Here is a 26556-nt window from a genome sequence, read left to right as displayed (position 1 = left end):
ATCTGTTCTTATGATTGTTAGCGATTTCAAAGTAAACTGCAGAAAGCCTTATCGCTTTGGTAAGAGATATCGATTTAGATCATAATAAACGGTATATTGTCCTGTCACTTTAAACTATGTTCAGTGAAATAATTCGCCACAAGCAATTTTACTCTCTACTAGGTTCTTCGTGCCTTCAGGACAGTTTGCACGGTGCACGCACGATTGAAAAACCTGATCAAACAGTTATAAACTTACTGCATTGTTCGATTGAATTTCGAAAGTCCATTTTAATTTCCAAATTTCCTAATTTTTTTTGAAAAACACTTACTCAACTGAAATTCCCTGTTTTTGGGGGATGCCTCTACATATTGATGTAGAGAATATACTAAATGAATATAACGTTTTTGATAAAGTAAATCGAAAGGTTATTAAAATTCCTGTTAAATTGTTTTTAAACTAACTATAACTACATTTTAAACATTTTCAATCTTCTTTCTTGGTTTTCTAGAGGCACGCGTAGACAAATTTTCGGTATTTTCCTCCCAACAGATTTCTATGATCTCCGAGGACGGGAATACTAAATCCCATCACATGAGGTAGAGTGCCTCTACATAATGTTGTCTCTTCTGCCTGACGTAGACTGGCAACACCGGCATCGGTGATCTGATTTCTCCACAGATCAAATGTGGTGACATTACATGTTGGTGTCTGTAATGCTTGACATAGACTGAAAACACCGGCATCGGTGATCTGAATTTCACTCAGATGAAGTGTGGTGAGTTTACATGTTGGTGTGTGTAATGCTTGACATAGACTGACAACACCGGCATCGGTGATCTGATTTTCACTCAGACGAAATGTGGTGAGTTTACATGTTGGTATCTGTAATGCTTGACATAGACTGACAACACCGGCATCGGTGATCTGATTTCCACGCTGATGAAGTGTGATGAGTTTACATGTTGGTGTCTGTAATGCTTGACATAGAGTGGCAACACCGGCATCGGTGATCTGATTTCTCCACAGATGAAGTGTGGTGACTTTACATGTTGGTGTCTGTAATGCTTGACATAGACTGACTACATCGGCATCGGTGATCTGATTTCCACTCAGATGAAGTGTGGTGAGTTTACATGTTGGTGTCTGTAATGCTTGACATAGACTGACAACACCGGCATCGGTGATCTGATTTCCACTCAGATGAAGTGTGGTGAGTTTACATGTTGGTGTCTGTAATGCTTGACATAGACTGACAACACCGGCATCGGTGATATAATTTACACTCAGATCAAGTGTGGTGAGTTTACTTTTTGGTGTCTGTAATGCTTGACATAAACTGACAACACCGGCATCGGTGACTAGACTAAAGCTCAGAGACAGGATGGGTATCTCAGTGAGAGGCAGTAGTTTCCTTATGCTGTCAGTACATTCTTGATTCCACCTAACACCTCTCTTGATCTCCAACCTTACAATGGGGCAGTGTTTCTTTGTTAGCGCTCTTAGGATTCGTCTTAATCCAGTTTTTGTAAAAAAAGGAGAGGTGAAAAATAAGCCATTCAACGGCAACGGTATACTCGACTGCTGATCAGGAGGTGGATTCTTTCTACTGGATTCGTCTTCATTAACTGCACTCAGAACTTCTAACAGAAAAGACAAAGCAATGCAGTCTACATCAGACAAGGCATAAAATGCAAATCCGTCCTCATCATTACAAAATTGATTGTGATGTTTCTTTACGACATGGTGTGTAAACTCTAAATCTTGATACTCAATGAGACATTTCATTCCCTGCAGTTTCCCACTGAATTCATGTTCAAACATCTGACTTACTCTATGAAACAATTTTTCCATGAAGGCATTGTCCTTTCGCTTTGATAAAATGCCGGACATAAACTGAAATACCATATCTGTGACATCTCTTCTTCGGGGAATCTTTTTTTTCTTCACGAACCAACGAGCTGCTCAGTATTCCTGGAGGGTTAGGTGGGTAAAACAAAAATATTTTGTCGTTTCTGAAATCTAAACTGAGGACCGCAATGGAGAAGACCACTTGCTCTCAGCTTTTCAATTTCTTCTGAAGTAAACCTTTTCATTTCTTCAACAGTGAAGAGAAACTTCCGGCTTCCTTCTGCTAACTTCCTTTTGTCTTTTACCGCCACGAGAAATTCCCACACGATGACCCCATGCAACCTCTCTTCAGCTAGTGTTACTCGAGGTCTAAAATGTATTCGTGGACGAAGTAAAGCTCTTATTAAAGGGCTCGCAACTAGGGCTTGCTCTTACGCTAGTCTAAGTTTGGAGCTGTGGGTGAACGTCGTTATATTTTTAGAAGCGTGGAAAGGTTCCCGTGATTTTCTCAAGCATATGTTTCAATAAAAACATGCAGACGTGACCACGAAACGTATGTTCGAATTGTTTATTGCAATGTGGTAGGTCAAGTTCGTTTTCACATGCTGTGCGACTTCTTATGCCGCGACTAAATCTCATGGTAAATTTTAGCACAACAAAAGATAAATAAACAAGTTTACAACGCAGCCATATTTCATGTATAATGGTTCATAATTATTCCTAACACTCAGTAAAGGAAAAAAAATCAACACTTTGTTTTACAATAATAATTTTAGTATTTGTGTAATAATATCAGTGATGACGTAATCTAATTAGTATGAAGCACGTGGGTAATGCTGTGTGATGTATATAGGCGAGGTGCGAGAGAAGAAAGGTAGCGTTGCAATGCGGATTCCGTGTGGTCTATAAGTTCCCTACAAGATACTAAAATAATAATAATAATAACGGACCCCTTCGCTGGGAACTAAGGCAGCAGTTTCCAGGCTACGAGGTGAAGCAATATAACATCATTATGGATGCCCTCAGGGGGTGGTCACGGGAACTTGATGTCATGATGCGCGAGCTGGTGGGAGGAAGAAGCACAGACGTACTGCGAAAGATGTAGAGGGCAGTGCTCTCGGGCATGCTGAATATTGCCCGGACTTTCAAGGTGGCAGTTTGAGTTCCTGTTAGAAGGAGGACCTTAGACACAACAGAAAAGCTTTTTAGGATTAGTTAATGTACATTTATTTTTTACTTCATGGCTCACACGTTACGGTTTTCGCCCTGTGGTGCCTGATTAGAACGTAGCATTCAGTTGATTTCTCTGCGACCATAATAATAATAATTTAGCAATCGACATCCACTGGGTGGCTTTTCTTATCCCCTGTTTCCAGATGAGTTGGAATTTAGAATGTTGGTTTTAGCAAGCCCTAGTTTTAGTCACGTGCGTTATCGTCTTGGGGATGAATGAGCCAAGTACTTGAATGTCTTTGTACAAACTGCGTGCAACATATCCCGACATCCGTTCCTGGTTTTAGGATCTGGGGTCATATTCCGGCGTTCCGGCGTTCCGGCGTTCCGGCGTTCGGGCGTTCCGGCGTTCGGGCGTTCCGGCGTTCCGGCGTTCCAGCGTTCTAGCGTTCCGGCGTTCCAGCGTTCTGGCGTTCTGGCGTTCTGGCGTTCCGGCGTTCTGGCGTTCCAACGTTCCGGCGTTCCAGCGTTCCGGCTTTAGGGTCGAATAAAAAGCTCGAAAGCCAATCGATCGTTTGTCCTTGGCAGCCAAACCGTTGACAAGGAGCCAAATGAGCTTGTGCTCGAGATTAATAACAGCTCCAGCTATGCACGAGGAGAAAATATGGCCTCGGACGAAGCACACGGAAGTACTGTTGGTGAAAACAGAAAGAGACGGCTTTCACAATACTTACCTTTTGAGGCGATTGAAATTCCCAAGTGGGGTAAAAAAGAAGATATTTCAATTGAGGAGATGATAGCAGAAATATTGAGTCATGTTAAAAAGTGGGAAGAAATGAAAGATAGATACGACGAAATGTTGATTAACAAAGTCCAGAAGGAGTTTCTTGTCGAATTTATTTTCCACGTGAACATGGAGGAGGAAAGTGGTTTTTCAACTTTTGAAGAAACTGATGAATTTTTAACACATTTTTACGCACGAGGCGGTAATTCACAACGCCGTCTCTACATGAGAGAACAAGAAACTCTGAACTTAGGGAACGCTTACGAACATTTGTTAGCAAGAATCAATGGTGAAGAAGAACCGAGTGATCTCAGCCTTATGGAAGTCAATTGAGAGATTTTACAATTGCAAAGTTTGCATTTATGTCACTCTATAGAGACAAATGAAATTTAGCAAAAATGTCTCTTTATATATGTTACAGAAGCGAAGGACTTTGCAGTTAGTTAACTGCGAAATGTTCGTGTACACATATAAGGAAATTAGGTACTTCGCGATTATTTAACTGCAAAATATTCGTATCAATATATTAGGGCATCAGTGACTTCGCCATTAATTAAATGCGAAATGTTCGTCTACATACATTAGGAAATCAGGTACTTCGCGATTACTTAACTGCAAAATATTCGTCTCAATATATCAAAGCATCAGTGACTTCGCGATTAATTAAATGCGAAATCTTCTTCTACATATATAAGGAAATCAGGTACTTCGCGATTAATTTACTGCAAAATATTCGTCTCAATATATCAGGGCATCAGCGACTTCGCGATTAATTAAATGCGAAATGTTCGTCTACATATATAAGGAAATCAGGTACTTCGCGATTAATTAACTGCAAAATATTCGTATCAAAATATTAGGGCATCAGTGACTTCGCGATTAATTAAATACGAAATGTTCGTCTAATGTTCGTCTACATATATAAGGAAATCAGGTACTTCGCGATTAATTAACTGCAAAATTTTCGTCCCAATATACAAGGGCATCAGTAACTTCGCGATTAATTAACTGCGAAATGTTCGTCGAAATATATGGGGGAATCGGTGATTTCGCGATTAATTAACTGCGAAATGTTCATGTTTACCACGCCCATGACAAACCCGGGGATTTTTGAAAAGAAATAACAAAGGTGACAGAGATATTACACATTAAGGTGTGAATTTATTTTGCACGAAAATAGAAGAAAGCGGAAAAAAATAGAAGGACGAGTAAGACATCGTGAAGTTCGTTTCACTAGGATATCGGGTTTTTTTGTTCTTCTCTCTCATCTCTTATCTTCCCTTTTCTCAGTCTCATCAATCGGGGTAAGTTTCAAGTGGAAATAAGAAACATGTTGCAAATCTACCATTCTGATTTGTATGCCTGGTTTACATTACTGGGCAAAAGACATGAAAAAACAAAACAAAAAACAATCGCAGATTAGATGAAATGCGAGTATCGGATTCAGCCTGAAACTATGAAATGTGTGACATAATTAAATTTTCGATAGAAATGCGGAGGTAGATGTTGCACTCAACTAATTGAGAAGGAAATGATCCCTTATATATTCAGACGAACATTTCGCAGTTAATTAATCGCGAAGTCACTGATTCCCTAACATATTCAGACGAACATTTCGCCGTTAATTAATCGCGTAGTCACTGATTCCCTACTATATTCAGACGAAACATTTCGCAGTTAATTAATCGCGAAGTCACTGATTCCCTAACATATTCAGACGAACATTTCGCCGTTAATTAATCGCGTAGTCACTGATTCCCTACTATATTCAGACGAAACATTTCGCAGTTAATTAATCGCGAAGTCACCGATTCCCTCATATATTTATACGAACATTTCGCAGTTCATTAATCGCGAAGTCAGCGATTCCCTCATATATTTAGACCAACATTTCGCAGTTCATTAATCGCGAAGTCAGCGATTCCCTCATATATTTAGACCAACATTTCGCAGTTAATTAATCGCGAAGTCACCGATTCCCTCATATATTTAGACGAACATTTCGCAGTTAATTAATCGCGAAATCACTGATTCCCTTACATGCATATATGTACAAAGTGAATAACTCGAGGTTAGTCAACGGCGAAATTTGGATCTGTTATATTGCAAATCAAAATATTTTCCAAAATATACAGAGATGTTTCATTGCAAATTTTCATAATTTCTCTATGGATATAATTCATTACAAATTTTTTACTTACCTTAATTCCCAACTGTCACAAACTCTAAGAGGGTAAGTTTCTGAAGAGACTGTCAGCCTGAACTCTTGCGGTGGCCAATTTACACCGTCATAAATTCTGTTTTGTTGTTTCAGTTGATCATTGACTTCCCCTACAGCTTGAATACACGACGCCCACCTTTTTTATATTTAATAAAATAACTTAGCACAAGAGTATATGAACCGCATTTTCTTACTTAGCCTATTGACAAAGATGTTCTCTTCGAATTTATACTATTATTCTAAGTGTTTGGTATTTTCGAGACGAAGACCTCCAAAGTAAGACAACGTACTGTAGATGTACGAATTTGAATTTCTTTAGAGTTGATTACACATGACGGTCCAGTAAGTTTGTTGAGTAACGCTGCCATTGAATTTATACCGGATAATGTTAAAGTGAGAAACGGTGAGAACAGTGAAAATTTCTCCTTATTTATGACTAAATGATATTTTCTTTTTTTCTTTTAATTTCGAAAGAGAGAGCGAAAAGAGCGCAAAAGGAAGTTAACTGAGAACGTTCCAAAATGGTGGACGATCCAAATTAAGAAAGATCCTAGACGATCGAATTCTTGGTATTCTGGTATTTTGATACACATTGATTCACTTACCAGTTATTACTTATACGTCCTAAAACACTACATCTAAATTTTTGAAAAGTTCTCCCAAGAAATCTGAATTTATGATTCTATCATTTTTGATTCATATCCTTATATTCAATACCGACGGGGACCGATTTGCGTCAATTTATTTTTTAATTATCCACATTGTCAACGAACGTGTCTTAAACGTGTTTCTGATAATTAGATGTCGACAAACTATGGGACCGAAGACATAAATTAAGTGGGTTTCCAACAATTTATCAGTCATTTCAAAGATTGATATCACAATCCACACAGGTGTTGCCAAAGTTCATTTTCGGTTTCTCTGGTAAGTTTTCTGTGCCGAAGACTCAATGCGAGTATTTAGCGAGCTTTTGATCTACTTCATCCTACAGACACCCGATAAAATTATGCATAATACGCTTTTTTTTTAGATTGCTATGGCTGACCAGAGGTTTGTCAAGTTGCTGTTATCGTGCTCCTAATTTTTCCTGCCAATGTGGCATCGTGGAGGTGGAGGCGCCGCCGCCGCCGCCGCCCTGTCTGTAGTTCACAAAAACCTACAGGCGCCAGATGGGTTAACGACTGGCAACGAAATTTCGATTTCGAATGTAACCGAAACGGTTGGCAGATTTAATTTCAAATGTTTCACGGTCCTTTCCCCATGAAATATCTAGCTAATATTATTCGAAATACTTTCAAAATTTTGCAGTTTTGTACTTGTAAACACGAAATCGTTCATTGTATCTGTGTCATCCTTTTCAGGCTCAGCACATGCTGCATACCCCTGTGACTCTTTTATCCTTTCTGTTTGTTTTTATAAGATCAGAACTAATATATAACTGATTTAGGACAATTAATCAAAGCCTATTTCGTTGGTCTTTTAGGAAGATCCGTGAAACTCTGGAAAAGGTATACACCGCAACTGCAAACAAGACCATATCCACAGTTTTAAGTGTAAAGTTGGTCCCGACCCGAGCTACAGGGGCGATGACTGCGCCCGGGAACATTACGAGAACAGCTACGATAAACCGGTGGTCTTCAAGTGTCCTCACAATGGCTCAGTATAACAGGAATCCGCAGTGAATACAACACTCATCACAAAGATAGTAGGTGAGTCACTCAACGATTTCGGGCACTTACTGGCTTCTCGACTAAATCAATCAAATAGTAGAAATCACAAGGGATTTTTTTTTTTAATGGTAAACACAAAATAATAACTATCAAATTGCCTGAAGAACGGGAAAACGCAAGTGACCAGTGTTACCAGTTGTACTCTTAACATATTCAGAGGTTGACACAAGTGTTCCATTCAATCACAAGCGAAACAAGCCAAATGGCTGCGATCCCGGATCGACATCCGTTAAACAACAAGTTCGGCGACGAAAGCTGGCGCGCGTGGTAAATACCCAGCTTAAGGTATGCGCGTATATTTGTTTGCGATGTCATTCTCTAACACAAGACTGCACGTTTTACAAACAATCAACAAAAAATGCCGAGCAGCGTATGAAGCGGGGCGAGAAAATGGCCATTTCATCCCAGAATAGAATATTGAGGATATATCGACCCCTGACAGTACAGATAAAGTTAAGCTTTAAAATTTAACTTTCATTCTAACTAAGAATCGTACTGATCCGACCCACGTATCTCTAGGTTCGGCTTCCGCTGTTGTCATACGGATAGATACAGGCCAAACAAATGCAAGATAACTCCACTGCAAAACAACTGGGACCAGAAACTAAAGTACAAAGTTCCGCGCAACTATCCCCTGGTGGGAGCCTTCAATGATCATGATAAGTAACATTCTGAAGTTTACACTGACTAGAAAATAACGACCTTGCAATGACCACGAGTGCAGCATAAAGCCACAGGTTTTACTTGCGTTTGAATCATCAGTTGAAGCCACAAGTTACTTTTGGTGAATATTTTCAGGTATGCTTTTGGAAAAAACGTCGAAAGATTCATTTTTGGAAGTCAGTGCAAACTTAGCTAGATATGGGAAAACATTTTTTCGCTGGCCACAACTCTACAGCCTCGGATTTTTAAACTGAGAAAGCGATGGATTACCTCGCTATCACAACCAAAGGAAGAAATTTTTCACACATATGTTTCATATGTTTGTTGCTGTTTGAAGAAATTTTTGTTGTCTTAAAATTTCGAACATTTTAATTCATACATCCACTAAATGCTTCATCAGCGTAATTTGTTCATTAACTGAAGAAGCTTAGTATTGCAAATGAAGCATTCTGCATATTTGATCAGGTGTAAAAGCGCTTCAAAGGACTTGAAATATATTAATGACATATCTTACCATTTATATATTTTCAGGGATCGTCGCTGGCAGTTCGAGATTTGTCAATTCAGAAAGTGCCGATAAAGACTGCAAGAATGAGCGATTGACACTAAGTAGAAACATTTAATAAAGGGCGCTAAAATAAGATTAGGTTTGCAAGTTTTGAGAATAAAAAATTAAGAGAAGGGATAATTATTACAGTAACTCTTATTTAAGCTGACACAGTACGAGCTCAAGACAGTTAATTAAAGTGCAGCAAAGGGAACAGAATATAGATGTTTTGGTATTAATCTTACTGTATGCTTGGGGATCAACCTCATTCCCAGGGCCTTTTCCCTTAGCTGGGGGTGAAGTTGGGGGTGGGGCGGGAAAAGGCCCTGGGAACGCGGTTGCTTGGGGATGAGATAATAAAAATGCTTGGTTTAAGTAAACGCTGGTCTCGTTTCCTTTTCTTTTACTCCAAATCGAGTAAGAAGATAAATGAAATAATCGAGAAGTGCTGAACAAGTATCCGGAGAAGAAGTAATATTTCCTCCTCTCTATAAAGAGATAGTTAGGAGCAAGCGATTACAGTCTCTAGAAGCAATATCAATTTCCGAGAAATATGAAAACTGTTTGATATTAGATGGATGGTCTGCTAGAGAAGTGCTATGAACTAGGATCTCGGTTTCGAGATAAATTCGATTGAAGGCTTTTGACTTCAGCAATGAAGTGACAAATCTAAGGAAATGAAAAAAAGCGATCTACGAAAACGTTTGGCTGAACATTCCGGGTCTCACAGGGGACATAGATCAAAAACTCAATTAAAGTAAGCATTTTGTCTCTATTATATCCAAAGGTTTCTATAAGCGAGTGTGAGCCACGAAAACCCTTGTTCCCTTCGTTTTTTTATTCATGACGACATGAACGTCATGCAAGCTTTAGAGATGCGACTGAACGGAACAAACAAACAAAGTGCTATTCCTCACCCCTTCATTTTAATCCTCTCCGTCCTCAATCTATGCAGAATCGAGACAATAAAGAAAAGAATTCCGTAAAAAGGCGACTTTCATGTCTAGGCCATAACTAGCTTTTTCTTTCAGATAGAAGTTGTCTTTAGGCAATACCATCCACAGTTCTTATCATTCTAAAAACTGAAACAAATAAGTCGATCAAATGTAAAAAGAATGAGTGAGGGAAAGGCCAGGAGAGATACAGATAGTACACTTAAGCTTTCGAAACAGATATCAACACAGAAACACTGATGTTCTTCTCAAGTGTTGGACCAGGACAGATTTGTCTGATTCTTGGTCACTAGAGCAGTACAAGAGAGTGTAAATGGGCACAGTGCATGTTCTCACCTGTAACCTGGATTGTGTAGTGGAAGAGTTTACTTCTGCGGTGTTAGAAAATAGGGTCGCTGGCAATTTGTGGGTGCTATCTATATTGTAACAAAAGTTTTTTCGTTTAATAAAGGTTTGATAATACTGAAACATAAAATTGCAATTTGACTCAAAGAAAATTCTAAAATGAGCTTGATTTTTCAAATCTTTCAAACAGTGAAAAAAATTTGGTAACGTAATAAGTCTCAAGAGAATTAAATGAAATTCGCCAGAAGGCGAGAGGCTATTGCCGTAAATCCCCTAATAATACTCTAGTAATGAGGGCTTATTTATTTCAGGTACTTTGGGAGAACGGGGGAGGTGGCTTATTAGAGAGGGCGCTTATTGATTAAGCCCGATGTTCACTACCGGGATATAGCAGGATATGATGTACCATATTTATTCAAAAATTGTACTCATTTTACTTTTTTTCTCAAATTCTCAAAGGAAAGGGGGAGGCTTATTAGAGGGGCGTTGCTTATGAGAGGGGGGTTGCTTAATAGAAGATTTAGGGTACTTGAGAGGCTATACTCATCATATTTGTCAGGTGGGGGGGGGGGGGGGGCGGGGCGGGGGGCAAAAGTACATCTGGGATCCAGTGCCTAAATTTGCCTTACTCTAGTAAGCATCAGCTCGCGCGTACAGACGTACAAATGTGGTATTTAAGGAGTTTTTGATGCCTTTGTAATTTTTTATTTTCCACGGTGATTCACCTCTGAATAGGAGAGCGAATTTAGCCTATTTTATCTATTTCCATCATGCTATGTAACCCTTTGTTTTGTTTCGCTTTTTATCCGCAGTGATCTGCAAATGCGTTACAACTTTTTCCTAACCGCTATTTTGAAAGTCTTTATTTCACCTGGACTATTAAACTTCAGAGAAAAAATTCACGGATGAGGCCGTTGCGAGTACTAATGAAAAACACCCCTTCATAGTGTTTCTTTAGATCTTCACCCAGGAAAAGAGATGAGTACCAGCGATATCTAGACGAGATTCTAGCCAGCAATTTTGAGGGCCTAATGTCCCTTATGGGTCTAGATTAGCTTGCTTTCTTTCACTTTTTGATCGTCTGAATGATCGTGAGACCTCTTTAGCCTGTATGTTTTGTTTTTTTTTTCAATTGGGGTCTTAGGATATTTCCCCGTGTAGTGTATTGCATTACATTGCGTTACATAGCGTTACTACTGTAATGGCATTTCGTATTACTCAATCGCGTTGCAAATCTACTTTCCTAAGTGAAAATATTGTGAAAAATTACGAGATTTGTATGGTAAATGTACTATCTTGATCACTGAATAAAAGACAGATGAATTAGAGCTCTTGACCTATGATTACTCTACACCCCTTCCCCATCTGTCTTTTGTAAATTATGTCCACCTATCGAACGAAATTTGAAAGAAACAATTTTTTACAAAACACATAATTATGAGCTAAAAAGATCTACTGCCTTTGAAAAGTGTTTGGAACAAAAATAACCTCAGCACCGTTAACGACATTGATTCGAACTTTGATTTCAAAAAAGAAACAGTATTACATGTTTTAATATTTTGAAAATGAAAGATGAATCTGTTCTTATGATTGTTAGCGATTTCAAAGTAAACTCGGCAAAAAACCTCACGGCTGTAGCAAGACATCTGGATCATACTAAACGCTGTACTGTCTTCTGTCACTTTAGGTTAAGTTCAGTGAAAATATTCGCCACAAGTAATTTTACTCTTTGCTTGGTTCTTCGTGCCTTCAAGGCAGTTTGCACGACTCCGCGCACGGTTAAAAATTAGATCAAACGGCTAAAAACTTACTACATTGCTCGTTTGAATCTCGAAAGTCCGTCTTAATTTACAAATTTGCAAATTTTTGAAAAACACTCACTCGACTGAAATTCCATTTTTGGGGAATGCTTATACATATTGTTGTATAGAATATACTAAATGAATCCAGTGTTATAGGTAACGTAAATCAAAAGGTATACGAAAGGTTATTACAATTTCCTTTGGATTGTTTGTTCTTCTTCTTTTAATTTTCTAAACGCGCAGAAACAAATGTTCGGCATTTTCCGCCAACAGATCTCTAAGATGCTGATAAACAGGACGGGAGATCTGAGTCCCTCCCAGATCTAGTTCGGTGACTTTACATGATGCTGTTTCTATTGCCTGACGTAGATTGACAATACCGGCATCGGTGATCATCCGATTATAACTCAGATCCAGTTTGGTGATTTTACAGGATGCTGTCTTTAATGCTTGACATAGACTGACAACACCGGCATCGGTGATCTGATTTCCACTCAGATCAAGTGTGGTGAGTTTACATGTTGGTGTCTGTAATGCTTGACATAGACTGACAATACCGGCATCGGTGATCTGATTTCTACTCAGATTAAGTGTGGTGAGTTTACATATTGGTGTCTGTAATGCTTGACATAGACTGACAATACCGGCATCGGTGATCTGATTTCCACTCAGATAAAGTTTGGTGAGTTTACATGTTGGTGTCTGTAATGCTTGACATAGACTGACCACACCGGCATCGGTGATCTGATTTACACTCAGATGAAGTGTGGTGAGTTTACATGTTGGTGTCTGTAATGCTTGACATAGACTGACAACACCGGCATCGGTGATCTGATTTCCACCCAGAGTAAGTTTGGTGAGTTTACATGTTGGTGTCTGTAATGCTTGACATAGACTGGCAACATCGGCATCGGTGATCTGAATTCCACCCAGATCAAGTGTGGTGAGTTTACATGTTGGTGTCTGTAATGCTTGACATAGACTGACAACACCGGCATCGGTGATCTGATTTCCACACAGATCAAGTGTGGTGAGTTTACATGTTGGTGTCTGTAATGCTTGACATAAACTGACAACACCGTCATCGGTGATCTGATTTACACTCAGATCAAGTGTGGTGAGTTTACATGTTGGTGTCTGTAATGCTTGACATAGACTGACAACACCGCCATCGGTGATCTGATTTAGACTCAGATCAAGTGTGGTGAGTTTACATGTTGGTGTCTGTAATGCTTGACATAAACTGACAACACCAGCATCGGTGAAATCAATTTTTCTCAGAGACAGGATGGCTATTTCAGTGAGAGGCAGTAGTTTCCTTATGGTGTCACTACATTCTTGATTCCACCTAACAACTCCGTCGATAGCCAACCTTACAATGGGGCAGTGTTTCTTTGTTAGCGCTCTTAGGATTCGCCTTAATCCAGTTTGTGTAAATAAAGATGTGATAAGAGATAAGCGATTCAACGGTATACTCGACTGCTGATCAGGAGGTGGATTCTTTCCACTGGATTCGTCTTCATTAACTGCACTCAGAACTTCTAACAGAAAAGACAAAGAAATGCAGTCTACATCAGACAAGTCATTTAATACAAATCCGGCCTTATCAAAAAATTGATTGTGATGTTTCTTTACGAAATGTTGTGCAAACTCTAAATCTTGATACTCAGTGAGACATTTCATTTGCAGCAGTTTCCCAGTGGACTGGGAAACTGCTGTAAATGAAAGTGTGGTCAGTCTATTTCCAAACATGTGATTTAGTCTATGAAGCAATTTTTCCATGAAGGCACTGTCCTTTTGCTTTGATAAAATGCCGGACATAAACTGAAATACCATCTCTGTGACATCTCTTCTTGGGGGAATTTCTTTTCTCTTTACGAACCAACGAGCTGCTAAGTATTCCTGGAGGGTTAGGTGGGTGAAACAAAAATATTTTGTCGTTTCTGAAAAAGATATCCTAAACTGAGGACCGCAATGGAGAAGACCGCTTGCTCTCAGCCTTTCAATTTCTTCTGAAGTAAACCTTTTCATTTCTTCAACAGTGAAGAGAAACTTTTTTTCTTGGAGGAATTGAGCCGCCAACTCTGATAACTTTTCAAGAGTATCTTCAGGGGAAGTTGAGGCCTTCTTGTGATGTTTTCTTAAAAACATGTTAGTCACTTCAAAATAAATGTCACTTGAGTTGACTGGAAGAGCATCAGTGTTTGTAGAGTTCTCCAGAATATACTCAAAGTAATAGCACATCAGAAAACAGAGAACTGGAATGTGGGCAAAGCTGACTAGATTTTCATTCTTTGTAATGTGGTCCACCACAGCATTCTTCATTTCTTCGTTTTCTCTAAAATACTTTCCAACATACTCCTCCACCTGCTGCGCGGAAAACCCTGTAATTTCGACGTATCGATCGAAGTTGATTTGACCAATTTCAATTTTGTCGGACTCGTCGGGTCTTGACGTTATCAGAACACTTGAGCCTCTCAAGAGCTTTCCTTTGATTAGCTTGGCACACAGGGCTGCTACTGGCATTTCTTCATGAGGGTTATTTGGGTACTGGTCATCCAAGTCACTAGCGATGAAATCTTGTTGTGAATACTCATCATACCCATCAATGATAATCAAGACTTCTTCAGGATGATCAACCATGTACTCAAATAAAGTTTCATCGATACTTGAGTGGACATCTAACATTGATGATTGGTTAAGGATTTCTCGCAGCGAGACGTGGTCCTTTCCCAGTAAATTCAATTGGCGGAAAGTCAACAGGTATGTGAACTTAAAATTAGGGATGCGAGGACTTGTTTGAGATTGAAACAATTTGTCGTCAGCCCAATCTCGAATCAACTTTTGGCAAAAGAGTGTTTTACCAATCCCTGCCTTCCCGGTGACAAGAACAAATTTGGGATTCGTTTCTTCGTCAGTATTGGTATTAGAAAGAAACATTTCTTGAGGATGTTTTATTGGCTTTTCGCTCACATGACCGTACCGGCGGAGGTATTCCTCTCTTTCCATGTCAAGGTCTTCAACTGGCTTCCGTCCGTGTTGCATGAGAAGACTTGTGAAGATGTCACCCGTTTTCACCCTAGGCTTGGTATGGGTAGTAAGACGGTGAAATTCAGTTTGACTTTTGATTGATGCTTTCAGATCATTTGTGTACGCCTCTACAGCTAAAAACGGAAAACCGTATCAATAGCATTAGAAATGCTGAAGATGTTATTCATAAACAGATATCGGTATATTTGTTCATGTTATAATCCTGAAATGTCCCAGGACGGATCCAAACCCTGATTTAAGGAGGTAAGAAAGTGAACGTTGCTACTTACTTCATCAATTGAATGTCGTTGTGTGATTTAATTTTTTGAATGCATCATGATTGGAAAGACAGCTATACTAACTTATTAGTATACTTAAATGTATATGTATACTTTAGTATACTTATTATTAAACTTAAATGAAAAGAGCAATTGGACAAGGTGCATAGGTCATTCTATTTTCCTACTTCTTTTAAATGATAAAGAAGCATAAGGATTCTTATGGTGAAGTGATCTACACTTCTAGGCTCCAATATATCATATGAAAGATCCAATCAAAATGCATTTATGATAAAGGTTATTGGATAAAAAATCATATCAATATAATCACTCATGAAATCATGTTTGCCTGTTAGCTGTATCAGAAACTTATGTCTCTTTATCATAAATTTTTCCGGCTTCCTCACTATTCTCTGTCTCACAAGGACAACGCTGAGGGAGGGGCTAAGTGGGCCACGCAGAGGGAGGGGCTATGTGGACAACGCAGAGGGAGGGGCTAAGTGGACCACGCAGAGGGAAGGGCTAAGTGGGTGTCCCTCTCTTAAATTTATCATGTTTTTTTTTTAAAAAAAGGTCATGAATTGGAACGGGTTTCCTTGACTTTGTGTTCATGATACTGCAAAGTAGTGGTCTGCGGAGCTACGATAGAAACAAGTTACCTCAATAATTACCTTCAGGTCCTATTTTCTTTACACTCTTGTCATCTAGTTTACTAATTTTTTCTTCGATTTCATCCAATCTTTCCTTGATGCTTCTCTCATCAGTCACCCACTCTTTAAGAAGCTCTTTGTAGTTTCCTTCGAAATCAGGGTCGATGCATTCCTTTTTCAGATCGTCGATAGCACTTTGGTAACCTGCCCCTCCCAGTCTCACCAGTGCGTCTTGGATGTCCTGCCAGTACTGATTGAATGTTTTTTCATCAACTGAAGCCTCGCTTGCATGACCATAAACGGTGTTTCTGTAGCTCTTGATGCGTACAATATCTGCCTCAGGGGTTGTGTCCGCTGCACGAGGAAGTGCATCCCAGCCGGTAAGTGGTGGAACAAGACCACAAATATTTCTCAGCAGAACCGTAAGAAGCGTGATGTCGAAGTCTCTTGATGAGACTGAGGATTTGATGGTAGGATACAGTTTGCCCCACTGGGTAGGATTAATGACTTTTTTCTTTCGGAGCGACTTTAAAACAGAACGAATCGAAGGACTTAACAAAACCTTGTCCAGGTTTCCTGGTGGACGCTTCTTGTCAAAAGTCTCTCTCAGGACATGTGAGCCGACATCTACCAGAAGTCTGCATAATCGGGCGTAATTAGTTGTCTCCTTTGTGGAATGAAACGATGGTGCCGGTGCAGAAGCCATGTAGAATCGTTCCTATAATGATGAAAGATATAAACCCGTCACATCACTAACAACTTTTAAAAGTAGCTATGAATCAGGAGTAAACAGTTCTATTTTGTATAAAGAACGGCCTTGCTATTACAATCTAAATATTCTTAACTTGAGCGAGTTCCATGATTTTCTTTTTTGTGTCAGGAGTTTTTGCAGTAAGCGACTAGCGTTCTGTCTGAATTAAATAAACATTAAATTGAGGCGCTTCTTAATTTGCCATGCAGTCTTTTTTCGTTTCCCCTCCTTTTTCACAATGAACGAGAAGCGTGCACTGGGCTAGAGTTAGGTCCATGTTGGGTCTGAAAGGCAGCAATTTGGAGACTCCCATTAAGAAATTTCACCTGCCGTATAGGCTGAAACGAAATGGAAAAGAATGCTTCGCGGACTATGCACGTCTTAAACTGTCAATAATGAACTTCCTTGACTGTTTATGTTTGGCCCACAGAACTCTTCTATGGAAAGCGCAAGGCAAGTGCGAAGGGCGAGACACGTGCAAAAGGAGAAGCGAATAAAACCAATTTATTATCCAATTGTACTTCGTAGAGCACAAATAACGCGCGAGACGAGTACAAATATCATGCGATATCATTTTGTACTCCAGAAATATCCACGAAATTCGCCCGCACTGAAATAACAATTTGGCGCGTTGGATGATAAATCTCTTATTAGGCGTTTTGTTGCGTAGTATCACTAAGAATTTTTACTCGTTGTTTGTATTTTGACTCGCCCAACGGGCTCGTCAAAATACGGCACAATTCTTAAAAATACTCAGCGAACCACACAGCATGTATGCCCGCGTTATTATTTTTGCCCTACTCTTCTCGCGCGTCTCACCTCTCTCGCACGTTTCGCGCTTACTTCCGCTCGCCTGAACACCGTCAAAATGTTCGATCGTGTTTACGCATAAGTCTACAGTCTCAAGTTTCCTTGATCTTCCCAATTAGGGCTGAAAAATATCTGATTAAAAAAAAAAACATTGGTTGAAAAGTTGAAGGCATATATCGAATCTCTATTTTGTGTCTGGTATCTAACTACAGGAAAATTGTGAGATGAATATAACCACAGCAGCTCACTGTTTCGACTACACCACGCGTTAAAATCTTGAATTTTTACAGGTTTTCCATTCTTAGTTAATAAATCAAACGCGGGAAATTGTTAATACTCGACGAAATCAAGCGATTGCCTTTGTTTACTTTCGACAAAGTAGTTCAATCTTGAAAGGTAGTGTTTAGTATATAGTTGTTGGATACAGTTTCGATTTGACGCAAGGCCATTGCGTTGCTTACAATCGCTAGAGTTTTTCTACTTTACAAATCGAGTTCAAAGTCTTGAAAATTCATTAAGCTTATGCGGAAAAGAAGCGATTAAAAGTAGGGATAGTAATCAGAGCGATCAAACTCCCGAAATGATGTGTTAGTTGAGAAATAATCACGACATACCTCAAAATGACAGACAGCCACACCACTCGCTCGTCAGGCGTTCGCTGTGCTATTTTCTCAGATACGTTCCGCGACAAGAATACACTCACCATCAACTGAGGCCTCGTCCACACTATGCCGGATAAATTTGAAAACGCAACTTTAGGTGCAAAAAAGGAACAAAAGTTTTCCGTCCACATATGAAAACGGATAATATGTTCTGCGTCCACACTACAACGTTTTATCGGAGGCACAGCTGCCTTATCTCGCTTTGAGCATGCTCCAGTAAGCAGAACATTGAGCCCGCGATAGTTCCTTCTACCGCCTACTGTTCACGAGGATTTCGTTGCGTTCTCCTTGCTTCGTTAAATTTCTTCAAACTTGAGATGTCACGGCGTAAAAAGCAAACAACTAATGCCAGAGATAAGACAGATTACTTCTCTTGGTCCGATGACGAAGTGGAATTGTTGCTTAGTTCTACAATGGAGTAGAAAACATCGAAGGAAATGGAGAACATCGATTGGGAGTCTTGTCAAAGCAAATACCAGGACATTCACGACAAGTTTGTAGAACATTATCCGACCCCTGAAGAAGCAAAGGCATTGGGAAAAGAATATCCACATTCAAGAACTCAAATGACGAAGGCGATTCTAACATCCAAGTTGAAAACAATCAGATAAAAGTATCGTTTAGCTGTCGACGATGGTAGACGAAGCGGCCATGGCAGAGTAGTTCTACTCTTCTTTGAGTTGTGTGAACAGATATGGGGTGGTTCTTCTGCATCTACTACCATATCATCTGGTATTGAGACAACAGAACTTTCAGAAATGTCTACTGATTCTGAAGAAATCAGTCCCTCTAGTAGTAGTAGTACACCAGATTGCCCGATAAGTTCCATCTCTACTGATAACATCGAAGACAGTTCTCAAAGTCAAGACATAGAAGAGATATTACCTTCCACTGTGGTACAAGAAAGAAGGAGTTTGCTTAATTCAAAACTGGCTGGTCATAAAACATGAAAAGCTTAAACGCAAACTTCCAAATGACAGCCAGTTGGTGACTTGTACTCAAGAGGAACTGAAAATCAAAAGCAAATGCTAGAAAGGATGGAAGTCACAGACAAGCAGCATGCTGAGTATATGAACAAGATGTTTGCCAACATGGAAAGATTAACCAACTCAATCGCTGATGGCTTTGGTTTATTGAGACAAATAATGCCACCTTAACCCATTAATGGCCGCAGCTTTTGTGGAAAACTGTGTTTTGAAGCTAGGACAGCAGATTTCAGGTCACTGTTGGGGTTTTAAAAGCTCCAACTTACCAAAAACCACTTGACAGCTCGTGCACTCGACGGCCTTTCGATCCAAATGCAAAATGGCGGCCTGAAAATCTCGGGCACGCGCAGAGAGCAAAATTTCGACATGCCCCACTTACGACTTCTACTTTTCTCTCTTTCTCCTGCCCTTTTTTTCCCCTCTCCTTGCCTAAAGTTTCTCCTCACTTGCTGGAAATTGAGTAGGCTTCAGTTTGGTGTAGAGATTTTTCAGAAACTACTCATTATTTTCAAAGCACATGCTCGGAAAGGTAGGTGGGTAGTGAAACACGATCTTCGTGCAGATTTTCCGGTCAAAGTGACACGGTTTTTTTGCTATTTCTCCAATCTCCTCCACTCAGTTGCGCTCATTCTGGTATCGTCTGCAAGATATTTTCAACCCGTTCAGTAGATGCTCGAATTCGTGCTCCAGGGTTAAAATTGATGACGTCACAGGGCGTAGAAAGGCTGTGGGTCCCCATGGGCGCATACGGGCGCACTGGACGTTAATGGGTTAAGAGAGATTTCCCCCACCACAAGCTCATTACTGCCATGAAAGTTAGCCTAGTGCCTTTATGCCATCTGCAGCTGTGTCTCATCAAATGGACAGACCAAACTCTGGACAATATTCATTCACCAGTCATTTATTTTCTGACGAATAATGAAAATCATTATAAAGTGTTAGCTATGTTAGACATTTTACACACTTAATTAGTATAAAGTTTATTATTATTATTTTTATTGAGATTACATAAATCAACAAAAAGTGTATGCACAACCTGCAGATATATTGATACAAAATTTTATACAAAATACAAGTTTTATACAAGCTGATCACAATGAAAAAAATTGTTGCTTCTTGTTAATGTTCTTGAATTTCTATTTGAGTTCTGAGTAGGTTGAGTTATTGGTTGAGTTATAAATACCCTTTGCAGTTTGCAGTCATCACAGTGGCAATACAATGCTTGAATAGCAAGTAAATTTTGTCTAAGATCCTATGGGAAAGGTTCCAATGGTAGGCAAACAAGCTTTGGATATGACTGCATTTTTACAGATTTCTAATGTCCTTTGAGATCTTGTATTAATTTCTTAAAATAAATAAAATAAGATGGTTTAATAAGTGACTGCATCATGCAAAGGGCCACTTGTAAATGTCGATGCAAGATGTTATTACATAAACTGATAACAATGCAAAAATATATTTAGCAATTCTTGTTAATGTTCTTGTGCATGATTTTAAAATATTGCAGTTTTATAATGACCAAAATAAAAGATTGGAATACAACAATATAATGGTCTATTGACAATAAGAATATATGTGATCTCTTTAAAGTATCATTTACATGTTGTTTCATTAACATTGAAATTAATTGAGCAAAAGTGAAATAAATACTCCATGAAAAAGTAATTACCAAACAGTTGTGTATATTTCAAGCATTAAAATAATTATCATTAATACTCCTTGACTGAGTGTGGTTGTATGTAATCTGCATGGCTATTTATTTGTTCATTGTGTCACAACTTATTATGGATGAAAGAACCTGGTGTGCATGTTTCTGACTCGTTTGCCCTCAACTTCATGTACAGTCAGTCCTGAAGTTATTAGCTTGAGGTGGAGGCTGGAACTCTCTATCATAGTCAATTGCTGCAGAGTCTTTGTCTTCACTGATTGTTTCATTGTTGTGTTCACAAAAGTTATGTAGTATAAAACATGCATAAATTACATAGGGGAGATATCTTGGTTTATGTCCATAGCCCTTCTTAGTGCTCCAAAACGAGCTTTCAGCCGACCAAATGAACACACGATGACCATTCTTGCCTGGCATAGCTTCAGTCCACATTATTGCTCTTGAACTGTTTTGCCACCATTGGATTATTCCTTCATAACATTTGGCATTAATAACTATTAAGTCTTGGCTGCGATTTTTTTGGGCGTGGTTACCAAGCCCTTGTAAAATCTCCTGTTGCAAAACAACTATGGCGGCGAATGCCTGACAAAAATATGTCGTCGTAGTGTTGTTTCCAGCTATGGCCGGTTTACACAGTGGCTCTTTTCCGTGGAAGATTTCAGTAATCGTGGGTTTTTACAGTTACTTTGGTGTCGAGCAATCAGGAATCATTTATCACCCGTTTTTACAAAATATGTACTTTGGAAGAGAACGCGGCAGGCGAGGTAAGCTACTGTTAACATAATTATTAGCGATAAACTTAGCGGTTTGTCTTTATTCTCCAAGAACTGTAGATATTTAAAAAAGAAAAAGTATGATCCGTTTCAACATTGCATGCCCTTTTGTTAGACTTACAACTCACACGATATACTTACCTCCCCCTCGATTTTCTCGCACGTGAAGATCAACAAGACAAGAATTTTTGTGGTGGTGGGGCACGAGTTTTTTACCTAGGTTTAATCCTTTTGATGTCTACTAAAGCGAGCTTTGTCTTAAAAGAGTACTGCTTTATAATTCTTTATGTCAAATGTCCTGCTACGGGCCGGCAGCTCTTTGCTAGCAAATGACCCACTGCGGATACCTTACATAATTGTACAACTTGATAATTGCCCGGGGGGATGGGCAGGCTTGGAATTTAGAGTCATTAAGTTTTGAAATTGTTGCTATTTGCTGGAATAAATGGCTGATATTGAAACTAAATTACCGATATATGTACTTCATGTTACAGTTGAGACAAAGTCTAATATATTAGACTCGTAAGATATTTAACATGAAAATTTTATTAAAGGACTATTTTTAAATACTTGTAGATGAAAAGTGGATGATAAACTTTTCTTGTGATAGTGTTATATACAGTGCGTGTCATGTCTATGCCATACATGCAAGCCTATGTTTGCACAGTGTATGTAAAAGGCAGCCTATACAAATTATTTTAGTTGACATGAATCAGTACAAATGAACAGTGACTCCCCAATATTTAAGAAGCTCATCACATAAAATTATTTTCTTGTAGACAGAGTATTGTTTCTTGTCTTTTTTAACATCAGTCAAACTCGGCTCATGGAAGTCATGCTTAAGACGGTATTCCCTCTCCCAGGTGTTATGTTCTTTCTTTAATGATGTACAGTGTTGTCAATATCTTTGTCTGCATTCCTGAAAGGTTTTGGTACTTCTCATTGTAAAAATGACTTGTTGGATGACATTTCTGATCTTCTCTTGCTTTATCCAAGCAGAAGACATCATCTGTCTCTCCCAAAATTGTTGCAATGTTTTTGCAAAGCTTTGTGGCAAGTTGCTTACTGGATTGTTGAAATTTATCACTTGAATTTCTGTGGTGTTCTTTTTGAAGTTGTTCTTTGAATTCAGGGGTAGTTGCAATGGTAGTATCATTTCTTGATGAAACATTTTGGAGCTTAGAACTGCTTTTCCCAAGAGGCTGGTATTCGTCTGTAGTGGAAAGTGAAGAGACATTTGTGATCTGGAGCCCCTGATTATCTGCACCATCATCTTTATCTGCAGAATCATAACAGATACTAGGTTCTTCATTCAAATCATGAAAGGTTCCATTCTCCATTGCAGTTGATTCCACACTCTCTGCTTGCTCTTCAGTATCTTCATCCCAGTGTTCAAGTTCAGATTGTTCATTGCTTGAAGATGGCATGGGGTTGTCTGCAGTTTCATTTTCTTCATCATCACTGTCTTCGCTGTCATCATCCAGAAAGTTTGTGTGGATCACTTGAACACAGTCACCATTATCTCCATACAACCTGAAGACTCTATGAGGAATTGTGATTGCTTCATTGGCCAGGCAGATTTCCCAACATTGCTTGAGGTGTTGTTCTTCTAATGCCAGACTGCTTGACCTGAAATGGTGGAGAGATGGGCCTTGAGGTCTGAAATCAAGCTCATCTGGACCATCCCGAAACTCCACTCCGCAGGCAATTTGCTGCCACCAAACACCTTCACCGCAGATAAGGAAATTGCTTATGCTCTGGAGGTGAGCCTGATATTCTTTAGGATTTCTCACAATATACCGATTTGGTGTCATTGAGTTGGGAAATGGTAGTTACGCCTTAAAATATTTTGAAATTTGGGACTCTTGGGCTTTCACCGCATTTCCCTGCCTGGTTTCTGCCATCTGTTGTTCAGCTTGAAGGCGGACAAGACTAGGTGTGATGACATCACCAGGTCTTCTGTTTATTAACTTTGTGATGCCTTGCAGAGTGTTGAAATGCCTCTCTTCTTCTTCTGTGTTGGCTGACTTGCCTGAAATTATTCTGTTTTGTTTAGCAGCATGTGCTGTAAGGGAATGCCAGTACCTTCCGTAAAACTTGCGGGTGGTCAGGATTTCAGGTTGGCCAATGACTTCTTTACAAAGCATGGCATGCAAAAATGCTGTGTCGTGCAAACGTAGCACAAGTCTTGGTGAACGAGACTGAGCAGACAGATAAAGGAGCCTACTTAGCTCAGTCAGGGAATCCAGCAAGGACTGCACTTTGATTTTGATTTTCCCTACAAAGCAATGATATGATGTTTATAATTATAAGATTATAATTTATAATATATTATCATAAAGTTTGAATGATTTATTTTAGAAATCAGTGCCATAGACATGTATGGTATTTTAGTATTTACTTTAAGTCCTGATGCTTTACCCACATACAAATGAAGTTAAATGAATAAACAATTAAATAAATAAATAAATAAATAAATAAATGGTACATGCAACCTAAAATAGGCATCATGATTACTTAGGTCAGAATTACTGTTGAGAATTAACACAGTCTTAACAATTATGCAGAAAACTGTATGAATATATTTTATGAAAATTGTATTTTTATATTTTATGGAGGCTGAGACTGCACTTTTTCTAGTTACATGACTGTACAATTTGCTGTCAGCTTTTGTAAGAGAACCTTTAAATTTGCTGAAAGCTAGGGTAGAATCTTGAGATCTGACTGGGGAAATAAAATTTTTCAAAGCCAACGTATGTGTGCAGAGTTAAGTAAGATCAGGGATATTAAGTATTAATTGACCTTACCTCTCAGATACTGAGCCACGACGACAGCTGCTAGGCGATAATCACAGCCACGGAGTTTCTCTTTATCAGCAAAGGTGCACTCGATGATGCTTTGAAAGTGATCACTTTCATCCCTCTCCAAGTGGGCTGGAAGTTCAGTCAGGACATTACAGATATGTTCTTTCACATCATGAAGAGGTTCTGTAGGTAAGACTTCATAGCTTCCTGTAAAGTAACCATAAAAGTTAACATTTCGTGTATATACTTGTACATTTTAATTTGACTGCAAGACCCATGACTTAGTTCATAATTGTTTGTGTATTTTCATCAGTTCATGTGTCTAGTGTGTGCTATTGCAGAGCTTAAAACAGTTTTACTGCACACATTTTAAGTGTGTCAGGGTATAAATCTGTACTGCTTAGTACCCTTGCATTTACTAACAAAAATATTGATTTCCTAGATCTCATCATTTAAATGTCAATGCTACATGTAATTAAACATCACTAAATGCAGTGAAACAGACCAAGCGATTTTCTCCAAATTTCATTCTTTTAGTCACTGTGGTAGCATTTCGTTTATGTAGCAAAAACTCAAATTAATACCCAAATTGATTTCTCCCAGTGTCCTTTCCTGATCAAAGGACATCATTGCTGGCACCCTTTGAATTCCCCCCATTTCCTCTTTCAAGGTCTCTTCAAGATCCTTCTTCTTGCCATCTGTAAGTAGCCCCCTTGCTTGACATTCCTCTCTTAACTCTTCCAAGCATAGATTTTTGAAGGGTTTGAGGCCCCCATTTCTCTTCTTTTTGTCTGCAGGCCCTTGAATAACTTTCCTTAAACGATCTGTCAGTGATAAGAAGGGTTTAGAAAGTGAAACAAATAAATACTTCTACTTTCTAGCATCACCACTGCAGCCCAAACAACCAGCATTTCCACCCTTCTGTTCACCACTGTCAAATTCCTGCTGTGGGCGATCACCATGAAAAAGTCTCATGACATCTGTGATTTGAACTCCATTTAAAGTCACCACTTTGTTTTTCAGGCCTTCCAAACGTGCCTTCCTGGTATTTATATATGCTATTTGTTCAGCTTCTGCTGATCCACATCTTGCCAGGATGTAAACTTGTGGCCATTCTATAAGCGACTGTACATTAACATTTCCTTTTCCTTGGTCTTCCATTTCTTTATTTGTGAAGTAAAGTGCCTCGTCGTACACAGCATTCACAGTCAATAGCAGATACCCATGGTTTAAAAGGGTCGAGTTGTCTGTCCAGACCATAAGATGTCTTGTCCTCTCAACACGTTTCAAATAGTTTTTCAAGTCATCCAAAGTTGCAGTTTCAGAGCAGTTAGGTCGTTCATTTAGTTGTGCAATCCTTTTTTTAACTTGTTCTTTGGTCATAGCAGCATAATCTTCATCGGTTCAGGCATGCATGAGTCCTAACTTTTCATGTTGCTTGAGTGTTCTGTCTCGGATGTCTGACAGCGGTATTTTTCGACCTGATACTGTGAACAGTTCTGTCTTGATAGTCCCGTCTTTATCAAGGACAACTTTCTTGTATGTTTGGGGTACAATCATTTCCCCAAGAATATACTCTCCTCTTTCAATTTTACTCTGCAAATAAAGTGAAATATGTAATTGTTGTGTCAGTCACATGACCTGAAGAGGTAATGACACATGGAGCGACGAGCGAGGGATGTCGATTGAATTCGTTTGTTGTTACTTATCTTATATGTGATTAAAGAGACGTAGTTACGGACAGAATACAACAGTAATATATTTATGTAATATATTCTTCATTCATTGACTTTCTTAACAGCTGTATATAAGCCTTTGGCATGGCTATTCTGTAACCAGCTTGGTTCCATGCAATGCCATATTTTTCCATATAATAGTGCAGGGATTTTTTTATGATTGAGTTGTTATAAAGGGTTGTATATTGAAAAACCTACAGATGTACGAGGGAAATCAGTGATTAGAATTAACAATCATCCCAATATGTACTTAATATGTTTCAATAATCAACAAGGACTGAGCTTGCAATAGGGGTGATAATATTAGAAAAGGCAATTGTTCACTAAATATAATATTCTTGATTCAAATCAGGTTTAAACTA

The 26556-nt window shown here is 39.0% G+C and overlaps 1 protein-coding gene, 2 long non-coding RNA genes and 1 pseudogene across 4 annotated transcripts in view; 2 read left to right on the top strand and 2 right to left on the bottom strand.

Annotated features, from left to right (window-relative positions):
• Positions 1-471: 471 nt before the first annotated feature.
• Positions 472-19163, bottom strand: LOC148721513 (uncharacterized). The gene is made up of 4 exons (XM_088736932.1): positions 18182-19163; positions 16028-16724; positions 12283-15212; positions 472-1851 (listed from the first exon to the last, which is right to left on the bottom strand). The coding sequence occupies exons 2-4, from the start codon at positions 16710-16712 to the stop codon at positions 487-489; spliced, it is 4980 nt and encodes a 1659-aa protein (XP_088593058.1). The 5' UTR covers positions 16713-16724; positions 18182-19163; the 3' UTR covers positions 472-486.
• On the top strand, positions 8397-9167 carry LOC148721514 (uncharacterized). The gene is made up of 2 exons (XR_015992368.1): positions 8397-8536; positions 8933-9167. It is a non-coding gene; the product is annotated as an uncharacterized LOC148721514 (long non-coding RNA).
• A 2187-nt stretch (positions 19164-21350) lies between the features above and the next one.
• Positions 21351-26556, top strand: part of LOC148721512 (uncharacterized) — a 6382-nt gene continuing 1176 nt past the window's right edge. Inside the window, exons 1-2 of the long non-coding RNA XR_015992365.1 lie at positions 21351-21645; positions 24469-24647. This is a non-coding gene — a long non-coding RNA (uncharacterized LOC148721512). The remainder of the gene's footprint in view (positions 21646-24468; positions 24648-26556) is intronic.
• The window catches only part of LOC148721511 (uncharacterized), a 5917-nt pseudogene continuing 1604 nt past the window's right edge, over positions 22244-26556 (bottom strand). The window contains exons 3-5 of the transcript XR_015992364.1: positions 25043-26054; positions 24462-24665; positions 22244-23932 (exon numbers count right to left, since the gene is read on the bottom strand). The product of XR_015992364.1 is annotated as an uncharacterized LOC148721511 (transcript). The remainder of the gene's footprint in view (positions 23933-24461; positions 24666-25042; positions 26055-26556) is intronic.

Source organism: Stylophora pistillata, chromosome 10 (assembly GCF_964205215.1).
Source record: "Stylophora pistillata chromosome 10, jaStyPist1.2, whole genome shotgun sequence".
NCBI classification, from domain to species: Eukaryota; Metazoa; Cnidaria; class Anthozoa; order Scleractinia; family Pocilloporidae; genus Stylophora; species Stylophora pistillata.
The sequence above is the reverse complement of the archived record's forward strand: the minus strand, read 5'-3'. Positions and strand labels throughout refer to the sequence as shown.